Consider the following 27,151-nt stretch of genomic DNA (forward strand, 5'->3'; position numbering starts at 1 on the left):
TTATCTTAACATTTTCTGATCGTTCCTATGACAGCAATATATATGTATATATATAGTCCACCGATTCGGCATGCACCGACTTATACACTAGTAAAATTATATAGAAGAATAACTCCATAGTTTTATTAAAATAGCATTACATTTGTTCCAAAACAAATCTCGCACATCTGTGCATATGATTCCCAACTGGTTCTAACATCCCCGGAACGAAGTGCCTGCTGCCGGCCAAGTATCAGATATGTGTTGTGTTACAAAAGTTGCAAGTCATTGTTTACAATTGTTCAAAGTTAGTAACTGATCATACATACTTATTGGGCATAGATCATTATTGATCATTGTTACTTACTGCTCTTAGTTAATTACTGATCAAAGTTACTTACTGATTATTGATACTTACTGAATATATTTACTTACTGGTCTTAGATACTTGCTGCTCATAGATACTTAGTGTTCAGAGTTACTTACTGCTCATACTTAATTACTGGTCATAGTTAATTACATATCATAGTTCTATAAATCGTCCGATTATTCCTATGGCAGCTATATTTATATGTATATATATAGTCCACCGATTCACCATGCTCGGATTTATATACTATTAAAATTGTATAAAAAAAACTTCATAGTTTAATTTAAGTAGCTTGCACTTAAATTTGTTCCAAAACAAATCTCTTGTGCATATAATTCCCAATTGGTTCTAACATCCCCGGAACGAAGTGACTGCTGCCGGCCTCGTCTCAGAAATGTGTTGTGTTACAAAAGTTGCAAGTCATTGTTTACAAGTGTTCAAAGTTAGTAACTGATCATACATACTTACTCGTCTTGGATACTTACTGTTTATTGAGCAGTAAGGCTCATAGTTACTTATTGCTCATAGCTAGTTAATAATTTCATTCCGAAGCTTAAAACACTGTGAAGGACTCATTTCCGACCCTATAAATCATATATATTCTTGATCAGCATCAACAAGGGAATCTTTCTGGGCATATACTAATGATACACAATTTTGGACCATTTTTTCGAAATGTTTTAAGAGGTTACATCGTTAAAATTGTCAAAAACTGACACAAATTTGCATTTTTTAACACTTTTTATTGGTTGTGCAGATTTATTAGCCTTGGAAAAACTTTCAAGGACAGCTTTCAGAATTAAATTTAATGAATTTTTGGCAGAGTTATAATAATTTTAACATTTGATTTATCTAAAAAATTGTCATAGAAAAATATCTATATAAATCGACTCAAAGAATGCGTATTTTAAGCTTAGTTATGATCGATTTCCGATTTGATTTTTTAATTCAATTGCAACTTTAAGGTTATATAAGTTTCAGGTTGACAATGTTAGTTTTCTTTCTGTTTTTTTTTTTTGTATGCCCGAATACAGATTTAAAGATTATATAAAATGAAAAGATTAATTAAAAGCTTCCGGAATGTTTTGAATTTTATTCATTCTTGGATATATTTGTCTTTGTTTTACACTAATACCCTGCTAGTAACTAAAGTCTTACCCATAAATAACCATCAAAACCAAGGCTTTGTCATTTTCTGTCTTAAAAATTAATTTTGGTTTTGTTTCCATTAATGAAAATAAAGTGATTTTTGATTGACAATTTGAGAACAATACAAATTTAGCTATTTGCTATTTGCAGTTGTATTTCTATTAGGATTTTCATATATATTCATAAAAAAATATTTGTATATTTACATATATTTTTTTTGTGTGTGTATTTTTTTCCGGCACCTCATTTACATGCCCAATGGGGGAGCTTAGGCTCAGGCTCACTCCATTTGCAGTGCATAAAAGTTTAAGCTGAGGGTGTCCAGTCCGAGGAAACCGCCATTAAAATAACTTTTTACCCGCCAACATTTTGTCCCATGTTTTCTCGATATATATATACATACATATATACATACTTATTTATATATTTATATATATATTTAAATAAGTATGTTGCGGGGCGTATGCGTAACATTAGAGTGACACCTACAACGGAAGCGGCCCCCTCTCCATTACCATCTCCATCGGCAACTTCAACATCAGTTTTTCACGACGGCGGCGGTCTGATAACTTTTCAAATTTAGCCGCTTGGAAAAGCTCAAGGAAAATGCGGAAAAAGCGGCGGAACACTGGCAAAGAGGAAGCGCGCCGAAGGGGTGCCGGAAAGTATGCTAAGTATTTGGCGGGTCGCAGTTTACATTGGGGGGCCCCTGGACCCCGCCCATTGAAATTTTTGCTCTCAAGCTCAGGAGCCTTTCACAGAAGTTCGCTTTCAATTAAAGTTGAACGGGGCAAAGAAAAACCCCGGGTATTTGTGGGGCCCTAATCCTAATCGCAGCCAGAGAGAGATCCGATTTTTGATACGGAAAATATGAATGAATAAATTTAAACAGGATTAGAATGCTTAAAAGATATCAAATTCAAGAATATGTTTACTGAAAATATGTTATTTTACTTCTCACTAACAAAATTATATATGTTTTTTACTTATTCCGATACGATTTCTCTGTATATGTATGAAAATTTCGATATAATATACAAAAAGTGATAGGAAAGTTCTCGCTATAAACAGGAATATGAAACATAGTTACAGGTTTGATTATTTATAAACAATATGAATTGTAGCTTTTATTATTTATAAATAATATCAATGGGAGCACTGATTTTGTATACAAAATATCGATAGTGGACTGTGATGATGTTAGAATGTGTGGATGACTGTGACAATGATTATCGATAAATACAAACGATAGAAGGACGTTATGACAATGATTATCGATAAATACAAATGATAAAAGGACGTTATAGCTATAATCGCAATTCAAAACAGACAGGCTTTTATTTTGCAATTTTATTTAGAATTATAATTTGTAATTATTAATATCCTTTTGTGTTTTTTACTCTCTTTAATTTATTATTCATCGCTTTCGCTTTCGCTGTCCTATTCTAACCTTGATGCGTGTTCTCTCCTTGCATGTTACTTGGTCTGCGGTTGCATTCGATGACGGACCAATAAAAAAAATATTTGATAAAAACAAAACCAAAACCAAAGATTTTTTCATATAAAAAAAAAAGCAAAAGATAAAAAAGACAGACAAAAAGAAAAAAAAAAGAAGAGAAAAAATATATAATAAAAAAAAGTGAAGAAAAGTAAAAATAAAAGCAAAGATAATGGATACCAAATTGGAGGCGCGTGGCCAATTTCCGGCTTCGTTTCCGGACACATTCAAAAACTTCTTTGCTATGATGAACGAAGACGAGGATCATATGGGGCTCTTTGCCAATCTCCTGGAGGATAAGGTAGTCCCTGTCCGAAACTAAACCGGATCCTTCAACCCTAAAAAAAAAAGTGAAACCTCGATATCCTTCCTCTAACAATTGCCTAACTTGAAATCCTCAAAACTAACTGAAAATCAACCCATCATCATTCGCAGGTAATTCCCCGCCAGAATAGCCCCGTGCCCGTCCAGCGTCAGCGCTACGGCGGCAGCATGCGGAGCCACAGCGGGGGAGACAGTTCCGGCCGTCCTGGCCGCCACTATCATCCCCCCCCGCAACAGCTGCAGCAGCAGCAGCATCAGCAACAGCAGCAGCAGCAGCAGCAACAGCAGCAGTTGCCGCAGGGCCAACAACAGGTGAGTGTGCCTAGCCAGGTATTCTTGGAGCACTTGGATATTCTCCTCTCTCCCTGCATCATAGCACAACATGTCGGTCTATCAGTCGCGCAGCCGGAGCGGCAGTGGCGGCAGCGGCTCGGACCTGATCTCCGCCAGCATCGGGAGTCGTCCCAGCTCACTGCGTCGCTCCCGGGCCTCACTTAGTTTCAGTACCAATGGCTTGAATGCCGCCGGTATGGGGCCGGATCCAGGTCCTGGTCCTGGTCCTGGTCCTGGTAGTGGCAGCGGCCTGGACCTAAGCCAGAGTCAAAATCTCAATCAAAATCATGGCCAGAAATTGAAATCGGGAGCTCAATCAAGTGGATCCAATACGCAGCTGTGCAAGCACATCAAGTACTGCTGCCTCCACCAGGAGGCCGTGTCCCAGCCCTCACAGACCGATCCCGGCCAGAAACATGTGACCCTTGTCTGTGACTGCGAGAGGCTGAGGGAGAAACAGAAGCGTCTCGGACCCGATGGCGAGGACAATTGCGGCCTGATCAAGCTTCAGGGCTATGTCTATGGCTATGCCCCGCCACAGGTGTTGCCAATAAAGCCAACGAAGCCATCGAAGCCAATTAAGATCATGGCACCACCATCGACCACCACGTCCAGCGATGAGCCGAGATCCTCCTCGCCCAGCACCACGGCGGCGGCCAAAAATAAGAGCCTCCAGGAGCGGCAGGAGCGCACACAGGCTCGACATTCGGTCATTCTGGAGAGAGCATTCGATTTCGGTGAGTTTTTCACAAGAGTTTTTTTAAATTTACTATAGTATAATATTTTAATTGGGTGTTTAATATTACTTTGAAGAGTTGTGATACACTACATTCAATTTGGTGTTTTTAATTCCCTTTATTTTTAGATAATTATACTAAACCTGATTCTAAAATTTAACCTAAACCAGTATATCCCAACATTATTCTCACTTATTCTTAAAAAGGAACCAAGAATTCAGTTCAGTTTATATTTACTATATAAAACATAATATTTTAATTGGGTGTTTAATATTACTTTGAAGAATTGTGGTACACTACATTTAATTTGGGTTTTTTAATTCCCTTTTTTTAGATAATTATACTAAACCTGATTCTAAAATTTAACCTAAACCAGTATTGCCCAACATTATTCTCACTTATTCTTAAAAAGAAGCCAAGAATTCAGTTCTCTGGCTGTGCCATAATTTTTCCTTGATTGCATTCTCGCTTCTTATCACCTGCCACTGGCAGTGTTGTAAAGCGCAATTAAAAGCACACGCAAAGTGCAATAGATTTTCACGTTGCAAAATGTTGGCCAGGTGGCTAATCAAAAGCGGAAATGCAGGCGTTGCATGGAAGTCTGGCAGGTGCTTGATTAGGGAATTAGGGCAAACAAAAACGCCCAATCCGCCCCCGGAAGTGCGTGCTTGCGCTTGCATGGTGCACGGCCAGGTAAATTAAGGACTTTGTCCCTTGGACTTGTTTGCCATGCCAGCGAGCGACACCTGGCCCCAATTGTTGACGGTCCCCCTGGCTGGCTGCAAGTGCTCCAGATTTGCAACTCACCTACTTTGGGGGCCAGAAAAATATAAGAAAATCTTAACAATTGTTAGGCTAACTAAAAAATTATATGAAATATATATAGGATATTAGCCAATTCTAAAAGAAGAAGACTCCCCACCCAGAGTCAGTTTGCTGTTTGCCACATTGATGCAATTATGGTTGCTTTGTGGCACCTCCAAAACGGGGAGTCCCCTGTCTGCTATCTCCCTTGTCTGCTCTCTGCTGTCTACTGTCCAGTTTAAAGCACTTAGGACCGGAAGCCCATTATCAAACGGAGGGGCCTTTCCAGGACAGGCTGTTCGGCAACAACAAAAACCAACGGCCAATGGCCATAGAAGCTCGGTTCTCGTTTTAGCTGGCTTCTTAACTCAATTTGGTCTTCCTATTTGCCAGTTACCAAAGCCATTAGCTTGTTTTATGCCTTCTTTTTTCCGAAAGGTAAATACAGCCTAAGTTATTCTCAAGCTTATATAAATATATTGAGCTTTATATATATATATATATATATAGAATTAATAATAATTATACTTGTACAACTAAATTTGTAAGGATATATAGATTCATAATCCACTTCCTGGTTATATCTGTTCTAAAACGGTATTAGACTCTAGACACTTTTTAAATAATGGAAAAGCGAAATGCCGCCAGCCGGAAGCGAGCCCCAAAAACGAAAATTAAACATCAGCTTAAAAAGTGGCAAATGAACAGCAGAAAAAAAAGGTCCCGAATCCTTTTTACAGATTTCCTTGGGGGGGACGTGAGAGGATAATCGGTTCGGGTCCAGGTATAAAGGATGTGAGTACTTGGCCCACACAAAAAGTATTCATTCGCCTTTGTCCACTTAATTGCATTTGGTAAACTGTTGAATGAGACCGAAGAGGCACTTCACGGTGATTAATTCGGGGAGCCCGAGAAATGTTTGAAGCCGCTTTATGATTAATCGCCAGAGCCTTAAAATGCACAAAAATAAGAGGGAGCCGTACTCATTAATCGAATGATTGAGCCTTGAGGGGGAGTGAATGAATTGAATGAATGAATATATAGACATTTAATCTCTGAATTGAAGGCTTTCCTCTTCCCCTCTGCTTTGGCAGCAATTTTTTTTTGAGTATCTTGCCGCTGCGAGTCCTGGTTGGGTAATAAAATTCCCAAGCTAATTAAGAGTAAGCACCGTCGATAGAAAGTTTCGCTAGACAAAACTCCGGCGCGGTGAAATTTTTATGATCCTGCGGCGGAAGGAAGTGAATATTCTAGACTTTATATGAATTGATAGGTCCTTTTGGAAACAAGAGTTTTTAAGCTGGGAAATAAGTATCTTCCTATTGGAAATGTTATAGATACCAAAATATGGTAACTTCTAGAAATTTTCGTTTGTAAACTATTATATATATTTGTGAATTTACAATTTAGTTTACAATATTTTTTTTATATAATATTGAGCATGATTTTGTTGTCTATGGAAGTGAATATCCTAGACTTTATTCTTATATGAATTGATTGGTCCTTTTGGAAAAAAGAGTTTTATATTATTTATACCAAAATATGGTAACTCCTTTTAAACTATTATATATATATATTTCTGAATTTACAATTTACATACATCAAAGTTTACAATATCATACAGGATATTTCTGCCCGATAGGAAGTGGCTATTGGAGGTCTCTAATAGGTTAAAATAAAGACAGAAAATAAGGTTTAAGCCACAAAATAATCTAGGAATGATAATCAAATATATATATTATATGTATATATTATTTTTTTATTATTATTTTTACCATTCATTTTTATATAACAACGTTTTAGACTTGTTCACTTGAAGTGCCATTATTTACAACTCCTTTTTGTGGAGTTTCCCAGACAAGGTGACAGGTCGCACGCTGTTGAGCTCTGTCTATGTGTCAGACTTTCTTAGAGGCAAATAAATATTTAATATTTAATATTTAGTATTTAACTGGGTATAGCTTGCAAACCTGGTATGCGTGTGTGTGTGTGTGTGCGGGGTGTGTGTGGGGTGTGACCATATTTTTAGCCATGTTCCGGGATCTAACCGACAATTTTTTATGGCACCCAGCAAGGACGACGACGCACACAAAGTTTATTAAATTTTTTCGCTTCTTTTTTGTTCCTTTTGTTGTTTGGGAAAAGTGGAAGAAAGAAAGAAAACTTAAGCTTGGGCTATAAACATGTAAACAGCAAAGCAAACAGAAGGCAAATTCCCCATACATACACTGACTTTGGGAAATGTCTCGGAAAAGTTTCTTTACTTTTTTTTGCTTCTCCTCAGCTCTCTGCTCTCTGCTCTTTGCGGGGTCTTTTCTGGCAAAACATTTTCATATTTGACTTCAACTTGGGGCACATAATTCTTGGGAATACACAAGCACACTCGCCGCCTAGTAGTAGGTGCCCCCAGGTGGCACTCATGGAGCATATACATCCATTCTTATATGTACCTCAAGGTGGCCCTGGACACCACCACCACCTCCCTGTGGCTGAAATGTATGGAATGTATGGGGAATGGTCAAATGGAACAATTAGAAAATAAAGTCCAAACAACCAGAGTATGTGATTTTTCCCTTGTCATTTAAATTGGATATTCGGGGGAACTAGAAGCCTGGCGAAAAGCAAATTATATAGAGCCTGTTTGTTGTTACGGCTTGTTCCCTATAATTTTTGATTGCAATTAGTTGTCGCTTCGATTCGAATGGCATAAAATTTCCGAAAAAATCCTCGAATGCAGTTAATGAAGTGGGTTTCTGTGAATGAGTATAAATTCATAGAATGATACAATACAAAATTAAGCACAAAAGAAATATTGATGTTGCACAAAACTCGGAAGGGAATCTAACATCGGCAATCCGAAATTTATACACCCTTGCAGTTTGCAATTAAATTATGGGATCAAATCGAAAATCGATCATAACTAAGCCTAAGGATTTATTGAATTCATATTTGTATCTGAAAATTTTTTCGAAAAAGGAAAGTTTCAAAAACTCATAACTCAGCCAAAAAAGCATTAATTTTAATTCGGAAAGCTGTGTTAGTTTTTATTATGCTGTATACTCAGCCTAAAATGTTAAAAAATTAAATGTTTACACATTTTTGACAATTATAAAATTAAAAAAAATGTATAAAAAGTTGTATTTTTTCTACATGTCCAGAAAGATTTGCCTATTGATGCTGATGAAGAATATATATTATTTCTAGGTTTGGAAATGACTCCCTCACATAGTTTAAAGCTTCTGATTGGAACTATAATACCCTGAAAGGGGGGGAAAAAATGAAGCTAGGTTCCACTAGGCGGATACGTAATTTGAAATGAATATTACGTATACGCCACGTTGCCCGTTGGTACTTTTTTGACTTTCCATTTCGGTTTTGTTTAACTTAAATTCCATTAAATATTTAGCTTGTTTTAAAGATTTATGGGCAAAGTCAATGATATTTATTAATATTTTTATATAACAATATTTTATACAAAGGCTTTGACTAAAAAACGCATAACTTGGCCAAAAAAGCATTAATTTCAATTCGGACAGCTTACCCGTGTTAGTTTTTATTAGGTTAACAAATCTGCATACTCTACTTAAAATGTTAAAAAATTCAAATTTGTATCAATTTTGACAATTTTAACGATATATATAACCCCTTATAAAATTTCCTAAATTTAAAAAAAAATTTAATTTTCCACGGACATAGCTAGATCGATTCTCCTGTTGATGCTGATCAAGAATATATATGATTTATAGGGTCGGAAATGACTCCTTCACATAGTTTAGAGCTTCCGACTAAAATTATAATACAAGGAAATAATTAAACAAAGAAAACATTTAATGATATTATTCCCATATAGCAAACCGTATCAACGATTTAAGAGATCTCTACAATTATAAATTTGCTTTAATTATTTATACAGCATAAATATGTGGAAGTGCCAGCTTCTGAATATTTTTATTTTTCATTAACCAAGTTTAATGCCTTTAATTAAATCAAAATTTTTAATAAGTCTCCAAACAAGTCAACTATTTATATGACTTTTGTGGTTTTTCCTTTGACGACTGTTCACTTCCATGGAAATGCATTTATTTGCTTTCCACAACTTTGTCCTTTGTTTAATTTTTTTGTGTAAAGCTTTTTATTAGATTATTGTAAAACACATGGAATGCATGAGGGAAAAAATATTCATATTGACATTGCAAATGAGAGAGACCTTAATTAAATCATACTTTCAAGCGATTTCATTATTTATGCAGGCACTAATTTACACCAAATGACTTTTTTATGTTTTTAATATTTAATAATTCCCAACAAAGCTGTTTGCTTACACTTTAACTTTGATAGCTATGGGCGTTTTATTATTTAAACTCATAGGTAAAGTAAGTTAGTAAGGAAAACTCTTATAAAATGAATATAGTTTGTATTATTTTGGGCTTTGTGCCGAGATGTTTTGCAATATTAATTTTGTTTCCCCATTTAAATTCAACCTTATCCTGGCTGTTGTCCGTGGGCCGGGTCCTCAGATGCCAGTTGCGATGAGAGCGATAGCCTCAGTCTGAGCAGCAGCAACCAGGGACCAGTGCCATCGCCAGCTCCCCATCAATTGGCCTACAATGTGCTCAAGCCGATCCTCAAGCAGCCACAGAAGCAACACCAGCAACAGCAGCAACATCAGCAGCAGCAGCAGCAGCAGCAACACCTGCAACAGCATCTGCAACAGCAACAGCAACAGATACCGGTTCATCCGAAGCAACATCGCATCCTGCCCACTCCACCCACGCACAGTGGCCTTGGGGCATACCACACCCGCGAGGCTGCCTTGCAGCGTGTCCAGCAGCAAAGTGGCTTCGGTAGTCGAGGCAACCTGACCGCCATTCCGGCCACTGCCACGTCTTATGGCCAGGGACCCAGCACCTCGGCAGCAGCAGCAGCGGCCTACAACGCCTACAGTCAGGCCCTGGAACAGTCGTTGCAGCAACTGCAGCAAGTGCAGTTTGAGTCGCAGCAGCCACAGGTAAAGATATTCATAGGAAAAGTAATTTATAAATATTTAAAGTATATAAAGCATCGAGTTTTAGATCTCTAATCCTTTTTTGGGTTAACTTTTCTGCTCCTTGAACAGGTTCAGTTCGATTCACAGCATGTGCAGTTTGAGCCACAACAAGTGCAGTTCGATACTCACCAGCAACAGCAGGTGCAGTTCGAGGCTCATCAGCAAGGCTATGATGTGGAAGAGCAGCAGTTCCTGGAGCAGCAGCATCAGCAGCAGCAGCATCAGCAACATCAGCAGCAGCAGCAACATCATCACCATCAGCAGCAGCAATTTCCGCCTGAGGAATGGGATTATAGCACAGATTCAAATCCAAATACAGTGCCGCTTCTTAGCACCTACAATGATTTCCTCAATGCAGCCCAAAATCCAACTGGTAGTCGAGTAAGTAATTATAGGAAATAATTAAGAATAAAATAAATAATAGTAATAAAATGTAAGCTTTTCCTAATACATTACAAGCCAATATAATATATATTTTTCCCATTTTTCCTCTTATATTCTCAGCAGAGTCTTAGGGCCCAAAAGTCACCGATTTTGAATAGACGACGAGCCTCTTCGATAGCCGGAAACCTGTTGCATTCGGAGTACAATTATGGAACTCGAAATAGCATCGGTGGAGTCCCTTTAGATCCTGAGGATTTTCAACGCATTTCGCACAGCAGTAGCGCCAGGTGAGATTATTAATTAAATAATAAATATAAAATTTAACCAAAGCCAGAAAGTTCATATGTTTTAAGTGTTGCAACATGTGTTCACTGGAAAGCCTTTTAGCCTTTAACCTTTGGCACAAATTAGCAATGTGACCTTTTCCCACCTACTGTACGGCGGCTAACTAAATCCTGAATTTTGGTTTTAGCCAGGAACAGGCAGCGAGAGTTAATTGCACTAAAAGCTAGCTGGAGAGCATGTAACCTATTCAATCAGCGGTGGCTAAGTGCACCAATTATGAGATGAAATGCAATTTGTTTGTAGAGTTTTGTTGGATTTTGTGCTACAATATACAAAATGGAGAATACTAACCACTGCACTTTTATGTAGCTAATAGTAGATATATATATTTTCATGATTTACCATTTATTTCCAGGGATCGCATGTCCCTTGCTGGTGTCCTTACTTTCCAGCAAGCCATTTCCGGTGCCGTGTCGCCGCAATACGGTCCCATAGGACTGGATGCCGCGGACATGATGCCAGGTGGAGGAGGTTCCGCAGGTGCTGCAGCTGCTGGTGACCGAGGAGGAGGCGGCTTAATTGGTAATTTGGGAAACGGGAGTGGAGGCCTGCCGGGCGGTTCAGCCCACAATCTCAGCGTTGGCGTTGGACTGGGATTTCTGGGTGGCTCAAGCAGCACCTTAGCTGCTGTCGCCGAGGTGACTAGTGGGCCGGATGCCACCTCCAGTGACTCGCTGTCCCCAGAAGTGGTAATACCGGGACAATGTACCACCACCAGATCCACACAAACGCAACTGCAGCAGCAATTGCAACAACAGCAGCAGCTGCAACAGCAGCAGCAGCAGCAGCGGGAGCGCGGTGTGGGCGTTGGCGAGTCCTTCGGAGGAGGCAGTGCCTCCAACTCCAATATGGCCAGTATGGCCGCAGCCAATGTAGTTTCAACAACAACATCACAGCTAGGACGATCTCTGCTGGAACGACAACGCCTTAGGACATCCAGCATGCCAGCAGAGAGCCGAAGGGTGAGTTGCTAAACATATCGCTTCCTAACTAGAAATCTATAGTCCAAAATTGCTATAAATCAAATCTTTTAAATATAATTCTTCAAGTATTTCTTAATACTATCAATATATATATATTAATACAGTGCTAATATATTCTTCTATATATTAAATTTCAATGCAATATCATATCATCTTTCCTTTCAATATATATCCATCATATAAATTTCAAACTTAAGTAATACAAATAATAATTGCCTCACTAATTAACTTGCAAAAACCATAAGTCTGAGTATAAATTTAGATAAATTCATTTAGAATCCTTGAAGAGTTAAAAAGTAAATACTAACATGATATATTATGTTAAGCCATATGCATAAGCATCCACTTAAGCTGATAAGAAAGTCATGACAAATGACAGATAAACAGACAGGAAATGGGATTCCAGGCACGTCGGGAACATTGTTGGAAAAACAAAAAAACGGGTCCAGTCATTGCAACTATTTATTTTTGGCCAAAAATTCAGTTAGTCATCATTCCCATATCTTCCCCCGGGAATGGAGTCAGTTAAGCCAGTTCAAGGAGCAGGACTTTGGGGAATTATCATCGACATGGGACAACCGACACAAGTAATTGAAACTTGGTCCAGTTGGGGAAGGAACAAAGGCCATTTAAGGACACCCATTAGCACTCACCACTCCACTTGTGTGGTGAAATATTCCCAAAAACTAGTTGGCAGGATGTGCCAAAAAGGAAAGCAAGGAAGAACTAGAGGCAAAAGATTACACATGTATCTGGGGATGTCTGGGTCTGGGTGTAACATAAGTGTTTTTGGCCAAGTTTGCAGCATTCAGCATGACTGAGCATTTGATGCATGGCCTGGTCCTGGCTCGGTCCTGCTCCTGCTCCTTTGGCCGGGTCATTGCCTGCTTAAGCCTTTGCTGTGGCGCCAGCTAATCCTGTTCTGTGATGTCCTGGTCGGGTATGGGGTAAGGGTATTCCCCTTCTGCTCGTCTCCATTTCCCTGGTTAGCCTACCACAAAAATCCCACTTGTGCGGCCACCTTGTGTGCCTTGCAATGCCTTTTTAGTTTTCTTTTAATATTTTTGTTTTTTTTTGGCACATTGCATAGGAGAAGCGTGTCTGTTTTTTTTTTTTAATATATTACTGAATTCCTGGAGCGCACTAGATAACTCGCTTTTATATTTAGATAACTTTAATGTTTCCAGAATTATTTATTTTGTTATAAGGAGCACCGCATTTCCTTTATTTAATGAAGGGCACATAGCTTTTTCTCTAAAATTTCGAAACTATATACGCTTCTTTTGAAGGCAGTCCTAGTCCTAGTCTCAGTCCTAGTCCTAGTCCTAGTCCTAGTCCTAGTCCTAGTCCTAGTCCTAGTCCTAGTCCTAGTCCTAGTCCTATTTGTAGCCCAAGTTGCCGTGGCTAATGTAATTAATTTGTGAAATTGCTCGAGTCTGTCACCTGCAAGGCTCAGCTGCTGCACTTGCTCCTTTGCCACATTTGGCTCCCTCGACTCCACCTCGCCACCGCACACCTTTGGGACAACTGGGAACTGGGCGGCGGGAAAAGTGGAACAGTCGGGTGCAATGACCTCTACTCAAAATAGTTGCGGGCTGTGGTCGATGGACTACAAAGTTTCCATCATTTTCATGCGCAAACTTTTCAGTTTCGATTGATTTCATTGGAAAAAATATACAAAAAAAAAAGCAGCAGTAACCTGTGGAGCACTGAGAAGAATAATTGAAATTTAAATATATATTATATTAATACTAAATAGTAATTAATTTCAATTATTTTTTTAATTTGCGGTAGTAATATATATTTTGAATACATTTTCGAGAAAAGATAGAAGATAGAGAGAACTTTTTGGGAAATAAGTTGAAACAGCTTTAAATGTTTCTAAACAAAACGATAATCTTAAAAATAATTTGAAGTAAAGGCTAAATTTAATACTAAAATTTAAAACCAAAATTTAATACTAAAATTGAATATTAAAATTTGATACTAAAATTTAATACTAAATACTACGAAATACTAAAAAGTTGCGTATACGTAAATTTAATACTAAATACTACGAAATACTTATAAATTGCGTATACGTAATATAGTTCACATCAATTGTATTACGTATACGCAATGGTCACACTTTAGTCATATATATATTTTTTTAATAGAAACCATTTGAAAAATAGACTATATTTACTTAATTTGTTAACTTTTTCTAATTTGCAACGCATTATTTTAAATTTTAAGAATATATTTTAAAACATAACAAATTCTTTTTTGCTGTGTGCAATTAAAGTGAGCGAGAAACCTTCAATGCGAATCAATGGCAAGCACGTAGTCGATGGCTCCGGGCCAGAACTGAACTCGGCACAGGGACTGCTACGCTTCATGGGGAATGTGCAGGCATTAAATGCGAAATAGTGTCAAGTGAGTGGTGGCAACTTGTCGACTGCAGTCACACTGCCTTATCCACACCCAAAGAAGGAGAGAGAATAAAACAGAAAACCCGCAGACACAGACCCTGAAGGCAGCCCCGAAAAAAGTAAAGTAGAAACAAAAAAAAGAAAGAGAATAAGAATGGAAAACTTTTGTGCAACCGCAAATATCTCTGTGGGTGTATGTGTGTGTGGAATTGGCAGGAACTGTAGTTCGTTCGGCCTCTTGGCGACAGGAAATAAGAGTCCTGCATATAAAGCCTTTATGCACACACCTTATGGCACTGCCTAATTGAAGGTACAAGTGCACACACATTCCATGTGCGGTTGCAGCCTGATTGCCTTTTTTTTATGCCACTCTCACAATCACAAATACGATTTGTGCGTAAATATCGAAGCTAAGTTAAGTCGGAATTTCTTCACATCGAGGTGGTTTTATTCACACACATTTTTTATTAAAATAAACCAACTTTGGTTTGCTAGACGTCCTTGTGTTCAGTCACCATTGCATATACGCAATATTTCTTAAAACAAGCGCATTACGTATACGTAATCTCTTCTAAACAATTTTACATCAAATACATAGTTTATAGTTTATGTAAAAATGAATAGAAGAATAGATTAATTAAAACGAAACTATTCTAAATTTAAATGTTAATATAAATTACAAAATTACTTCAGGAGCTATATTATTTTAATCAAGACCTAGGCATAACTTAAAAGAATTTTTAAAATTGATTTGTTTCAAAAGAATTTATTATTTCTCATTATTATTATTAGACAAATTATATATCCACGAAGCTAAATTCAACTTTAAGATATCATTAATTTAAAAAAAATCTAATAGGCTACAAAAAATGTACGTTAACATTTCTGCTATCGAAACCAATCATATAATACTTTAAGCTTTGGTTTGGGGAAATTTCTTTAACTAATAATACATTTTTTATAAATACTATATAGTTTTTGTTTACCTATATTCATATATTTATATTTATTTACAGCCCCGATTGGCGGATATGCGCCGGTCTGCCATCCATACCGGTGATCCAGACATGGGCTACTATCGTCTACGTAGCTTCAGTATAACCTCTCACGGAGTTTGTAATTTGGGTGACTCCCTAAGGTGAGTTTTATATATTTCAATTAGGAAGAAGAAGAAAACAATTGGGATACCATTAAAAAAATATTACTTAAAAATAATTATTTAAAAGCAAGAAAGGAAGCTAACTTCGGCAAGCCGAAGTTTGTATACCCTTGCAGATTGAAATTCGATCACTACGAAATACGATACAATATAAATTATTTATATATTTTTCACCGTTTTGCATTATCCTCTATTTTAAACGCTCGTTTGTGTAACAGCTTAATGATATAGTAGTCCGATTTTTATAAAATTGTACACAAAATTGTAGAATAATATGAAATTTGATGAAAATTTACAGAAAACTGGAACAGTTATAATTATTTTTCTTAAAATTTTACGATCGTTCCTATGGCAATTATATATTATATATTTCTGTATATATGAATGTATATAGTCCTAGCTAGAACAGAACAGCTTTCCGAATTGAAATTAATTCAATTTTGGCTTAGTAGTGAGTATTTTAAACACTGATTTCTTGAAAAAATTGTCATATAAAATTATCAAAATTCGACTTAAAAACGCTATTTTAATGTTAGTCAGAAGCTCGAAAAGAAGTGAAGGAGTCATTTCCGACCCCATAAATCATATATATTCTTGATCAGCATCAACAGACGAATCTTTTTAGGCATAAAGAAGAGAAAACAATTTTTGGAAAATTTTTTTCAATAATTTTTAAGCCGCTTTTATATGATTAACATTCTGAAAAATCGACGAAAATTGAAATAGCCTAAAAATATAATTTGAGTATGCAGATTTATTAACCTATTCAGAACTAGAACAGAACAGCTTTCCGAATTGAAATTAATGCAATTTTGGCTTAGTAGTGAGTTTTTTAAACACTGATTTCTTGAAAAAATTGTCATATAAAATTATCGAAATTCGACTTAAAAACGCTATTTTAATTTTAGTCAGAAGCTCGAAGCGAAGTGAAGAAGTGATTTCCGACCCTATATTCCATATATATTCTTGATCAGCATCAACAGACGAATATTTCTAGGCATAAAGCAGAGAAACAAATTTTTGAAATATTTTTTCAATAATTTTTGAGCCGTTTTTTACATGATTAACATTCTGAAAAATCGACGAAAATTGAAATAGCCTAAAAATATAATTTGAGTATGCAGATTTATTAACCTATTTAAAACTAGAACAGAACAGCTTTCCGAATTTAAATTAATGCAATTTTGGGTTAGTAGTGAGTTTTTTAAACATCGATTTGTTGAAAAAATTGACATATAAAAATATCGAAATATCGACTAAAAACGGAATTCTAATTTTAGTCCGAAGCTCGAAACAAAGTGAAGGAGTCAATTCCGACCCCATAAATCATATATATTCTTGATCAGCATAAACAGACGAATCTTTCTAGACATAAAGGAGAGAAAAAAATTTTTGAATTTTTTTTTCAATATTTTTTAAGCCGTTTTTTACATCATTAATATTCTGAAAAATCGACGAAAATTGGAACAGCTTTAAAATGTAATTTGAGTATGCAGATTTATTAACCTATTAAAAACTAGAACAGAACAGCTTTCTGAATCGAAATTAATCCATTTTTGACCTAATTATGAGTTTTTTAAGTTTTTATTTGTCATAAAAACAAGAAAAGAAGCTAACTTCGACACACTGAAGTTTAAATTGCAGATATATATAGTTATGTTTAAAAATTATCCGATCGTTCCTATGGCAGCTATATAAATTATATATATATATAGTCCACCGATTCGCCATGCTCCGACTTATATAGTAGAAAAATTATAAAATTATTATATAATTGTTCCAAAACAAATCTCGTTTACATATGATTCTCAACTAGTTCTAACATCCCCGGAACGAAGTGACTGCTGTCGGCCTCGTCTCAGAAATGTGTTGTGTTACAAAAGTTGCAAGTCATTGTTTATTAGTGGTCAAAATTAGTAACTGTTTATACATACTTACTCGTCATAGGTACTTACTTATTATAGATACTTACTGAACATAGTTAATTAGTGGTCATACCTTACTTACTATTCAGAGTTACTCACTGCTCATACTTAATTACTGGTCATAGTTAATAACAGATCATAGTTCTATAAATCGTCCGATTGTTCCTATGGCAGCTATATATATATGTATATATATAGTCCACCGATTCGCCATGCACCGACTTAAACACATGTAAAATTATATAGAAGAATAACTCCATAGTTTTATTAAAATAGCATTACATTTGTTCCAAAACAAATCTCGCACATCTGTACTTATGATTCCCAACTGGTTCTAACATCCCCGAAACGAAGTGCCTGCTGCCGGCCAAGTATCAGATATGTGTTGTGTTACAAAAGTTGCAAGTCATTGTTTATTAGTGTTCAAAGGTAGTAACTGATCATCCATACTTATTGGGCATAGATCATTATTGATCATTGTTACTTACTGCTCTTAGTTAATTACTGATCAAAGGTACTTACTGATTATTGATACTTACTGATTACTTATATTTACTTACTGATCTTAGATACTTGCTGCTCATAGATACTTAGTGTTCAGAGTTACTTACTGCTCATACTTAATTACTGGTCATAGTTAATTACAGATCATAGTTCTATAAATCGTCCGATTGTTCCTATGTCAGCTGTATATATGTATGTATATATATAGTCCACCGATTGCCATGGTCGGATTTATATACTATTCAAATTATATAAAAGAATAGCTCCATAGTTTAATTTAAATAGCTTCCTCTTTAATTTGTTCCAAAACAAATATCTTGACCATATGATTCTCAACTGGTTCTAACATCCCCGGAACGAAGTGACTGCTGCCGGCCACGGTTCAGGAATGTGTTGTTACAAAAGTTGCAAGTCATTGTTTACAAGTGTCAAAAGTTAGTAACTGATCATACATACTTACTGAACATACATACTTACTGAACATACATACTTACTGATCATAGTTATTTACTGATCATACTTACTTACTGATCATAGATACTTACTGTTTAGAGTTACTTAATGCTCAGAGTTACTCACTGCTTATAGTTAAATAGTGATCATAGTTAATAGCTGATCATATTTCTATAAATCGTCTGATTGTTCCTATGTTAGATATATATAGTCCACCGATTCGGCATGCTCCGACTTATATACTAGTAAAATTATATAGAAGATCAATTGCATAGTTTCATTCGAATAGCTTGCTCTTAAATTTGCCCCAAAACAAATCTCGCACATCTGTGCATATGATTCCCAACTGGTTCTAACATCCCCGGAACGAAGTGACTGCTGCCGGCCACGTCTCAGGAATGTGTTGTGTTACAAAAGTTGCAAGTCATTGTTTATTAGTGTTTAAAATTAGTAACTGATCATCCATCTTATTAGGCATAGATACTTATTGATCATTGTTACTTACTGCTCTTAGTTAATTACTGATCAAAGGTACTTACTGATTATTGATACTTACTGATTATATTTACTTACTGGTCTTAGATACTTGCTGCTCATAGATACTTATTGCTCAGAGTTACTTACTGCTCATACTTAATTACTGGTCATAGTTAATTACAGATCATAGTTCTATAAATCGTCCGATTGTTCCTATGTCAGCTGTATATATCTATATATATAGTCCACCGATTCGCCATGCTCGGATTTATATACTATTAAAATTATATAAAAGAATAGCTCCATAGTTTAATTTAAATAGCTTCCTCTTTAATTTGTTCCAAAACAAATCTCTTGACCATATGATTCTCAACTGGTTCTAACATCCCCGGAACGAAATGACTGCTGCCGGCCACGTCTCAGGAATGTGTTGTTTCAAAAGTTGCAAGTCATTGTTTACAAGTGTTCAAAGTTAGTAAATTATCATACATACTTACTGAACATACATTCTCACTGATCATAGTTATTTACTGATCATACTTACTTACTGATCATAGATACTTACTGTTTAGAGTTACTTAATGCTCAGAGTTACTCACTGCTTATAGTTAATTAGTGATCATAGTTAATAGCTGATCATATTTCTATAAATCGTCTGATTGTTCCTATGTAAGCTATATATAGTCCACCGATTCGGCATGCTCCGACTTATATACTAGTAAGATTATATAAAAGATCAATTGCATAGTTTCATTCGAATAGCTTGCTCTTAAATTTGCCCCAAAACAAATCTCGCACATCTGTGCATATGATTCCCAACTGGTTCTAACATCCCCGGAACGAAGTGACTGCTGCTGGCCAAGTATCAGATATGTGTTGTGTTACAAAAGTTGCAAGTCATTATTTACAAGTGTCCAAAGTTAATTACTAATCATACATTCATACTTACTTGTCATAGATACTTACTGATCATAGTTAATTGCTGATCATAGTTACTTACTGTGCAGAGTTACCCACTGCTCTTAGTTAATTACTGGTTATAGATACTGAATGTTCATTGATACTTACTGCAAGTTTGATTGAGATAACTGATGATGCTGATCAAGAATATATATACTTTATATGGTCGCAGATGACTCTTTCACTGATTATCAAACTTCTGATTTTAATAATAATACCCTGCAAGGTTATAATAAGAAATGAGATAGAAATATTGAATGTATTATTGTCATACTTTGAGTACATTAAATGTGAATTGTAAATGATAATTTCAATGTGTATTTCCCTATATATATTTCTCCTATATATATATATTTATCTTGTTTTTTCTTTTGTCACAGGAGCCGCAGGTCACGTTCGATCAAATCCGTGACATCGACGGGCACATCTACCAGCGGCCTGGATCGTCACAATAGGTGAGTTCAGGAGTGGTTCAGTGACTCAATGAGCACGAGTGGCTGGCTGGCTGCCTGCCTGCCTGGCTGGCAATAAATTGTTTATAAAATGACAATAAATCCCCACGGAGACAGTGGCAGTTCGCATGGCGACAACAATGCCACCGAGACGTGCGGCATTCGCACGTCGTCTATATAGTCGGCACTAATTTCATACAATTTCCACGCCAAACAATTTCCGCTGCCATTAACAACCGGCTGATAAAAGGGCCATGCCATGCCACGAAGATAGAAGGTGGAAGATGGAAGATGGACGCGGAGAGATGCTGATGAAGATGAGTGTGTGGCAACAATGCCAAGGCATTTTCCGTCTCATTGTCAAAGAAAAGCCGCCATCGCCACAGCCGCCGCTTGTCTGATTATTGTTATTATTAACAGTGCTGACAACATTCGAAATATTTCCAAAAAAACAAGTAACAACAAGTTAGATTAAACAGGATAATTTTGAGAAAGGAAATAGATTTCTTTTAGCTTCAAATTTTCGTTTTTCTTTTCATTTATTCATATTTTTTATATTTTACATTTCCTTTTTTTGAATTTATATTTTCTTTATAGAGAAAATCAGCTCTTTCTAATAATTTTATAGAAGAAAACGTAGCATCTTACATCTTATAATTGTTATGACATTTCATATTTACATTAAATAGAAAGCAGTCACACTTTACGTTCACTTTTTTCTAATTATATTTTCAATAGTATCTTGTACATATATAATTAATAATGAATACATTATACTATATATATAATATTATATATTTTATTATTTTTTATAATGCAGTGTCATAACCCCATTAAGCTAATAATAGATGCTTTCCACTTCCATTTCATTAAATAATTTAAAGAAAAAACTAAGCATTAATAATGATGAAAAACCGAATGTACTGTCAGCACTGATTATTTGTTATTTTTGTTTCCACATGTAAACCCCTAATTGATTTTCGTGTATTTTTCTTTCCCCTCCCCTCTCACCCCTCCATAGCAACGCTTCGCGAGCCTCTGGAGAAGTCGTGGACGGTGGGGATCCCATGGTCCTGGGGGACAGACCACCGGATGGGGATCCCAATGTGCCCGCCTTTAAGATTGCCATGCTCGGTGCCTCCGGCGTGGGCAAGACCACCCTGACATACCAGTTCACCACATCCGATTACATATGCGCCTACGACCTGAGTCTCGGTAAGTGGAAAATCATTCATTCATTCATTCATTCATTCATTCCCCCAAATTCATCCCAAAATACTCTCAGGGTCTTAAAGTCTGAGCTCTGAGCATCTAAGTCCCCCTGCTCTGTTTAGCAAAACTATTTGATATTTGCCTCTGATTTCGTTTCTCTATATATAGATATATATATATAATTAAATTATTTAAAATTCAAGTTCCTGTAGCTTCGACTTGGCCTTAAACCTAGATGACTTGTAGTTTAAATCCAGTAATGGCAGAGTAATTGAAAACCAAATCCCAGGCCAAGGCATTGCCTCTTCCTTCGCCTCCTCGTTTCCACGTTTCCTTCACTATGCGGCTTTTAATCAAACACATTTGCATTTTAATTATGGCACAAAGTCATAAAATATGAAAAGCTTCAGCGCTAATTTTATTAACTTTTGCGACCATATCAGGAAGAGATTGGGGGAGGAGAGCTCTCTGCTCCTTTCGGAGTATTTCTTTTTGGGGAAATGGATGGTAGCTGGAGTCTTGAAAATTTCCATTAAAATTGTTTTCAATGCAACTAAAAACTAAAGTTAAAGCTGCGGCATGTAATTGAGATTACCTTAAAGTGAATGTATATATATATAATTATTAAATTAATAAGATGGAATCTTATTCTTGAAAATTCCTTGCCACCTCCTGGGCTGCTTTCCCGCTCTTCTTGATATTTCCTTTTATTTTTGTGAGACACGTGTCGCCTTAATTGTGGGTCAAGGATGCAAAAGGATGCATCCGATTCTTGGACGGACTCTTGGACTTTATCAAATTACCTTTTGAGCTCAGCCACTGAGCTAATTACAGCTGAGACATCTTCCTGAGGCTTTTGACGGGTAATCTAATTGTGATGAAAAATTGCCGAAACTTAATATTTCATATTAGCAGCAGGCTAAAGCAGGGAAATATCAAAATATTGTTGTGGTACTGATAAAATATGCATATATCGAATAGGAAAGAAACCTGACATTGATTTTAATTGCTAGTAGAAAGACATATATCACATTTGGCAATTATTGGCTTTTCTAAGTTTTTCAAATATTATAACTAAGCCAAAAATGCATTAAATTTAATTCGGAAAGCTGAACTATGTTTGTTTTTATTAGGTCAGCAAATGCATATTTTTATCAATTTTTCGACAATTTTATTGATGTAACCCCTTATTTAATTTTAAAAAAATTGCCAAAAATTGAGATTCCTTGCTACATGCCTAGAAAGATTCCTCTGTTTATGCTGAACAAGAATATATATGATTTATAGGGTTGGAAATGTCACTTATTTACAAGTTTCTGACTGAAATTATAATACTCAAGAAAGGTTAAAAAATTGAAGCTAGGTTCCACTTGGCGGATACTTAATATGAAGTGAATATTACGTATACGCCATGTTTGCCCTCCAAGGTTCACTTTTGCATGATAATTCGTACTTTTGCAACTTTGCAATTCCATTTTGAATTTGTTTAACTTAAATTAATAGATTGTTTATAATATAACAATATAAAAATACATATTTTCTTTCTAATATTTAAAAAATCCTTTTTAGATAAAAAACAAATTGATATTAACATTTTTCCAGTCATATTTTGTAAAGCTTACACAGTGAAACTATTCTTTTGACAAATAATTAAACAAAAACAAGAAATGGTAATAAAACAACGATGCATCTATATTAAAACTTTTGAAAATAAATATTTAATCTTTTTCTAACTGACTAACTAACTAGCTTCTGGAACAATATGCATATATTTTCTAAACTAAATATTGCACAAATCTAAATATTTGTTAAAGCCTTGATAATATTGCACACGTGCCTTGGCTTGTCTTTTATTTCAAATATAATTAATTATATATTTTGAAATCCAATTATTATCTTGAGTTGTTCATAGTTCTCCATAGTTCTCTTTTGACCTGCTCTACCCTTAATTAAAATAGTTGAATTATTTTTGCACAAGCATATGCATATACTATTCGGTCACCCTTGGCGTATGAGTGATATTTACTTCTGCTGCTGCTGCTGCTGCTACTGCTGCTGCTGCTACTGCTACTGCAACCGCAGCAAACTGTTGCGCGTGGCATAGTTTTTGGGATTCGAGTGAAGGCCTTTGGCCAGAGTGATGTATGTATCCCCGTTCCTGTCCCTGCTCCTGTTCCTGGGACGCCCTTCTCCTGGCCTTTGCTGGGGTTACGCAGCCTTTGAGCTTCGGGGCTCAGCCTCCCATTGGGATCACGCAGAAATTTGCAGCTCTCTGTTGTCGAGATAATAAAATTCCAAGTTTTAATTAGCACAGCAGCATCAGGAGGCAGGAGCAGGACGCAGGAGTAGGAGCCAACTTTATGACCGCCACATACAATTGCCAGTGTGGCCAGGCTCGTGTGCGTTGGCCTTTCTTTTGGTCCCCCCCCCCTCCCACTCGCTTTTTGTTTACGCGTTTTAGTGTAAATGGCAAAAGGAAAAGAGAATGGAATGTGCCTGTGCCTGCAATTCTATGCCTGCAGGATGCAGGATGTCCCCTGCTCTGTGTGCGTGTGGCCCTTTTTTCCTTTCTCTAGTTGCCATTTTCTGTGCTTTTATAATGCCCTTTTCCAGGACACGCAAGCGATTACACTGTAAACAAACAATCAAATTACGAAATGGAAATGCAAAGTGCAAAAAGTACACATTTTCACGGAAAAGTGTAGCTTAGAGGGCAAACATGGCGTATGCGTAATATTCACTTCATATTACGTATCCGCCTAGTGGATCCTAGTTTTATTTTTATACCCTTTCCAGGGTATTATAATTGTAGTCAGAAGCTTGAAAAGTAGTAAAGGAGTTATTTCCGACCCTATAAATCGTATATATTCTTGATCAGCAGGCTAATCTTTCTAGGCATGTTGGAAAGAAACTACATTTTCGTCAATTTTTTCGAAAATGTAAGGGGTTACATCGTTAAAATTGTCAACAATTGATAAAAATTTGAATTTTTTAACATTTTGAGTGACGTATGCAGATTTATTACCCTTAAAAAAACTAACATAGGACAGCTTTTCGAATTAAATTTAATGCATTTTTGGCAGAGTTATAAACAATCAAGTGTCAAGTGTTTTGACTCAATTGCCAATGGTAAGAGTATACAGTGTTCGGTTTCCCATAGTTAGCTTTCCTTCAAATTGTATAATATTATTTAAAAGAAATCAATATTTAAAGATCAATAACGATACATCAAAGTTTTTAATGTTTTCGATATAATATTAGGTAGGATATTGTTCTTTTTGAACCTTTAGAAAGGACTCTTACCTAGTACAAGTTCATATTATTGTATTGCTAAACAGTTTAAGGAAAAAAATCCCTAAGAAAATTTAAAATATAATTAAATTCTCTAAGAAGTAGCGCTTTTTTTGTTCAGTGTATGGCTGCGTGTGGGTGCCTGGCATCTTTTCCCTAATGGCAGCCGGCGTGGCGTTGCATGACCAAATCTGGGCGAGGGCTAAGCACTGACTTGGCCACTCCCCCAGAGCAGATGTTGGATTTATTACATTCCACCTCCGATTCAACTAAATTTAGCTGGGGATTTTGTTTTTCCCCTATTTTCCTTGTTTTTATTAAGACTGAAGAAAGTCTATTTTAGTTTCGGCACAACTGTACGGCTCATGTTTTATGTTGTAAGTAATTTAGTGGCAAAACTGGTTCAGTTTTTTAATTAAAATCAAGAAAATCAAAATAGGGCTAGAGTCTTGGGTTATTTTTAAGCGCAACTGTACCTATATCGTGTCCTGTCTTGTAAACGCAACTGTACTTTTGAAGCACAACTGTACCCGCATGCGTTACTTAGCTGTAAATTGGGATAACAATGCTTAAGAAAATATATTTACTCTTTATTTAATACCTTAAAATTCCTTAAATTAAATTAATCTCAATTATAATCAATTAATTATAATTGACATTGACGAGCGCAAGGTGTGGAAGCGATTAATTCAAGCTTAAATTCCATACCATCTACATACGCAGTGACCTTTTGGTAACCATAACCACTAATAAGCCACAAATCTCTTGGCCAAAACATTTATAAATTAAACGTTGTTGGCTTTCGCTGGGTTTGGCCACAGAGTCCTGTGGTCCTTTCAGTTCTTTGTTTGCGCAGGAATTTATATAATTGCATTGCAATGACTGGCTTTTGGTTTTGCCGCCACCATTATGACTAATCGGCTAAGTCCGTGAAAGGACTCGCAGGACACGCTTTATGTTGTTTTACATTTTCCCTATTGAATTTTCTAAAAAAAAATATATATATATGTTATGTACTTGCAACATGCAAAATGAAAGTGGAACTGGCTGAAAAGGAAAATTTCTCTGGTAAAACTATCCTCCAAATATTTGACACAAACTGTATGCAAACAGAGTTGAAGTTGGACACAAACTGCAGTCATTGTCTGTCCTGGTGCGGGTCCTGCCCCATTATCCTTGCTTTCTTGTAGCTTCTCGCTTAAACTCTGTTACCCTTTTTCAATTTTTTTTTTTTTTTTGGCTCATGTAAAACTGCTGACAAAGCTGGCATTCACTGAAAGAAATCAAAGGATTGGTCCTTGAGATTATTTTATTTCTTTTTTAAAGAATAAAAACACTTGAAATTTTTTTTATAGGCTAGCAATTAAGCTGTACTCTTTCTAGCTTAATACATAAATATATACTTAGTTATTTACTTGTTTTGATCAGTGTCCTGACGTGTCCTGGAACAGGCTTTACGAGCTGCCACCAGGTTCCCTCCCTGCTCCTTGTACACATTTTATGACTCGCTTCGTTTAAAAAACGAGTCAATGACAATGACGTTAACTTGCTGGCCAAATAAAATCACTCTGATTACGGTTTTATGGCCGACACGCCCCTCCCTCCCTCGCTGCTGCAATTTGATCGATTTTTTTTTTAAACCAAGACTGCAAGTGGTAACTACTGCACTTTGGGACTACATTCTGTGGCAAGTAGTACTTGCTGGTAACGAAGGGGGGGAAGAATGGGAAGGAATCGTGTTTAAATTGGTTTATATGGTGGCTTTTTTTAGTATACTTTAAAGTCGTACTAAAAACTGAAGGGGATATTAGGTATAGAAGAATATGGGTTTGCTTTATGACTCTTAATTACTTCTATAATCTTTCCAACTCTTAATAAAGTAAGAAGAAGGAAAGAACTTCTTATACACTTGGCCAGAAACAGAGAGAGCTTTGATTTGTGTAAATACATATAACCTTCTCTTAATTTTATTAAACGCAAAAGGCCTTGAATAATTCTATAAATTATAAAAGGCAATACAGAAAATATACAGACAGAAAATGTATAGAAAAACCATTTGATTTTTTTTATGTTGTACATTTTTTTGTTTTGTTTTAGATGATGACTATGGACAGAAGAAGGTGTCGGTGCTGCTTGATAACATTGAGACGGATTTGGAAATTATTGACCATCCAGCGAGCGAGATGTCGGTGAGTAGGTAGAACCCAGAAACCCATAGCATGTAGTGCAGTGTAGTGGCTAATGTCCTAGTCGTAGTCGTCAGTCTGTGCTCCATTTCCACCAGCCAAACTGAGCTCCAACTGAGCTCCAGATGTGGCGGGTTTAAGGGCCATTCAGAGGCCAAGGCAAATGTC

General features: G+C 36.2%; 1 protein-coding gene across 1 annotated transcript in view; it reads left to right on the top strand.

The window, feature by feature from the left end:
- Positions 1–2,769: 2,769 nt before the first annotated feature.
- The window catches only part of LOC110184609 (uncharacterized), a 30,267-nt gene continuing 5,885 nt past the window's right edge, over positions 2,770–27,151 (top strand). The window contains exons 1-11 of the mRNA XM_020953202.2: positions 2,770–3,297; positions 3,432–3,632; positions 3,697–4,390; positions 9,712–10,202; positions 10,311–10,622; positions 10,746–10,912; positions 11,326–11,932; positions 15,381–15,502; positions 20,223–20,297; positions 21,316–21,509; positions 26,895–26,986. Coding sequence (XP_020808861.2) covers positions 3,169–3,297; positions 3,432–3,632; positions 3,697–4,390; positions 9,712–10,202; positions 10,311–10,622; positions 10,746–10,912; positions 11,326–11,932; positions 15,381–15,502; positions 20,223–20,297; positions 21,316–21,509; positions 26,895–26,986 — 3,084 coding nt within the window. The 5' untranslated portion in view covers positions 2,770–3,168. The remainder of the gene's footprint in view (positions 3,298–3,431; positions 3,633–3,696; positions 4,391–9,711; positions 10,203–10,310; positions 10,623–10,745; positions 10,913–11,325; positions 11,933–15,380; positions 15,503–20,222; positions 20,298–21,315; positions 21,510–26,894; positions 26,987–27,151) is intronic.

Source organism: Drosophila serrata, unplaced genomic scaffold, assembly GCF_035046125.1.
Source record: "Drosophila serrata isolate PLE 108 unplaced genomic scaffold, ASM3504612v1 contig_336, whole genome shotgun sequence".
Lineage (NCBI taxonomy): Eukaryota > Metazoa > Arthropoda > Insecta > Diptera > Drosophilidae > Drosophila > Drosophila serrata.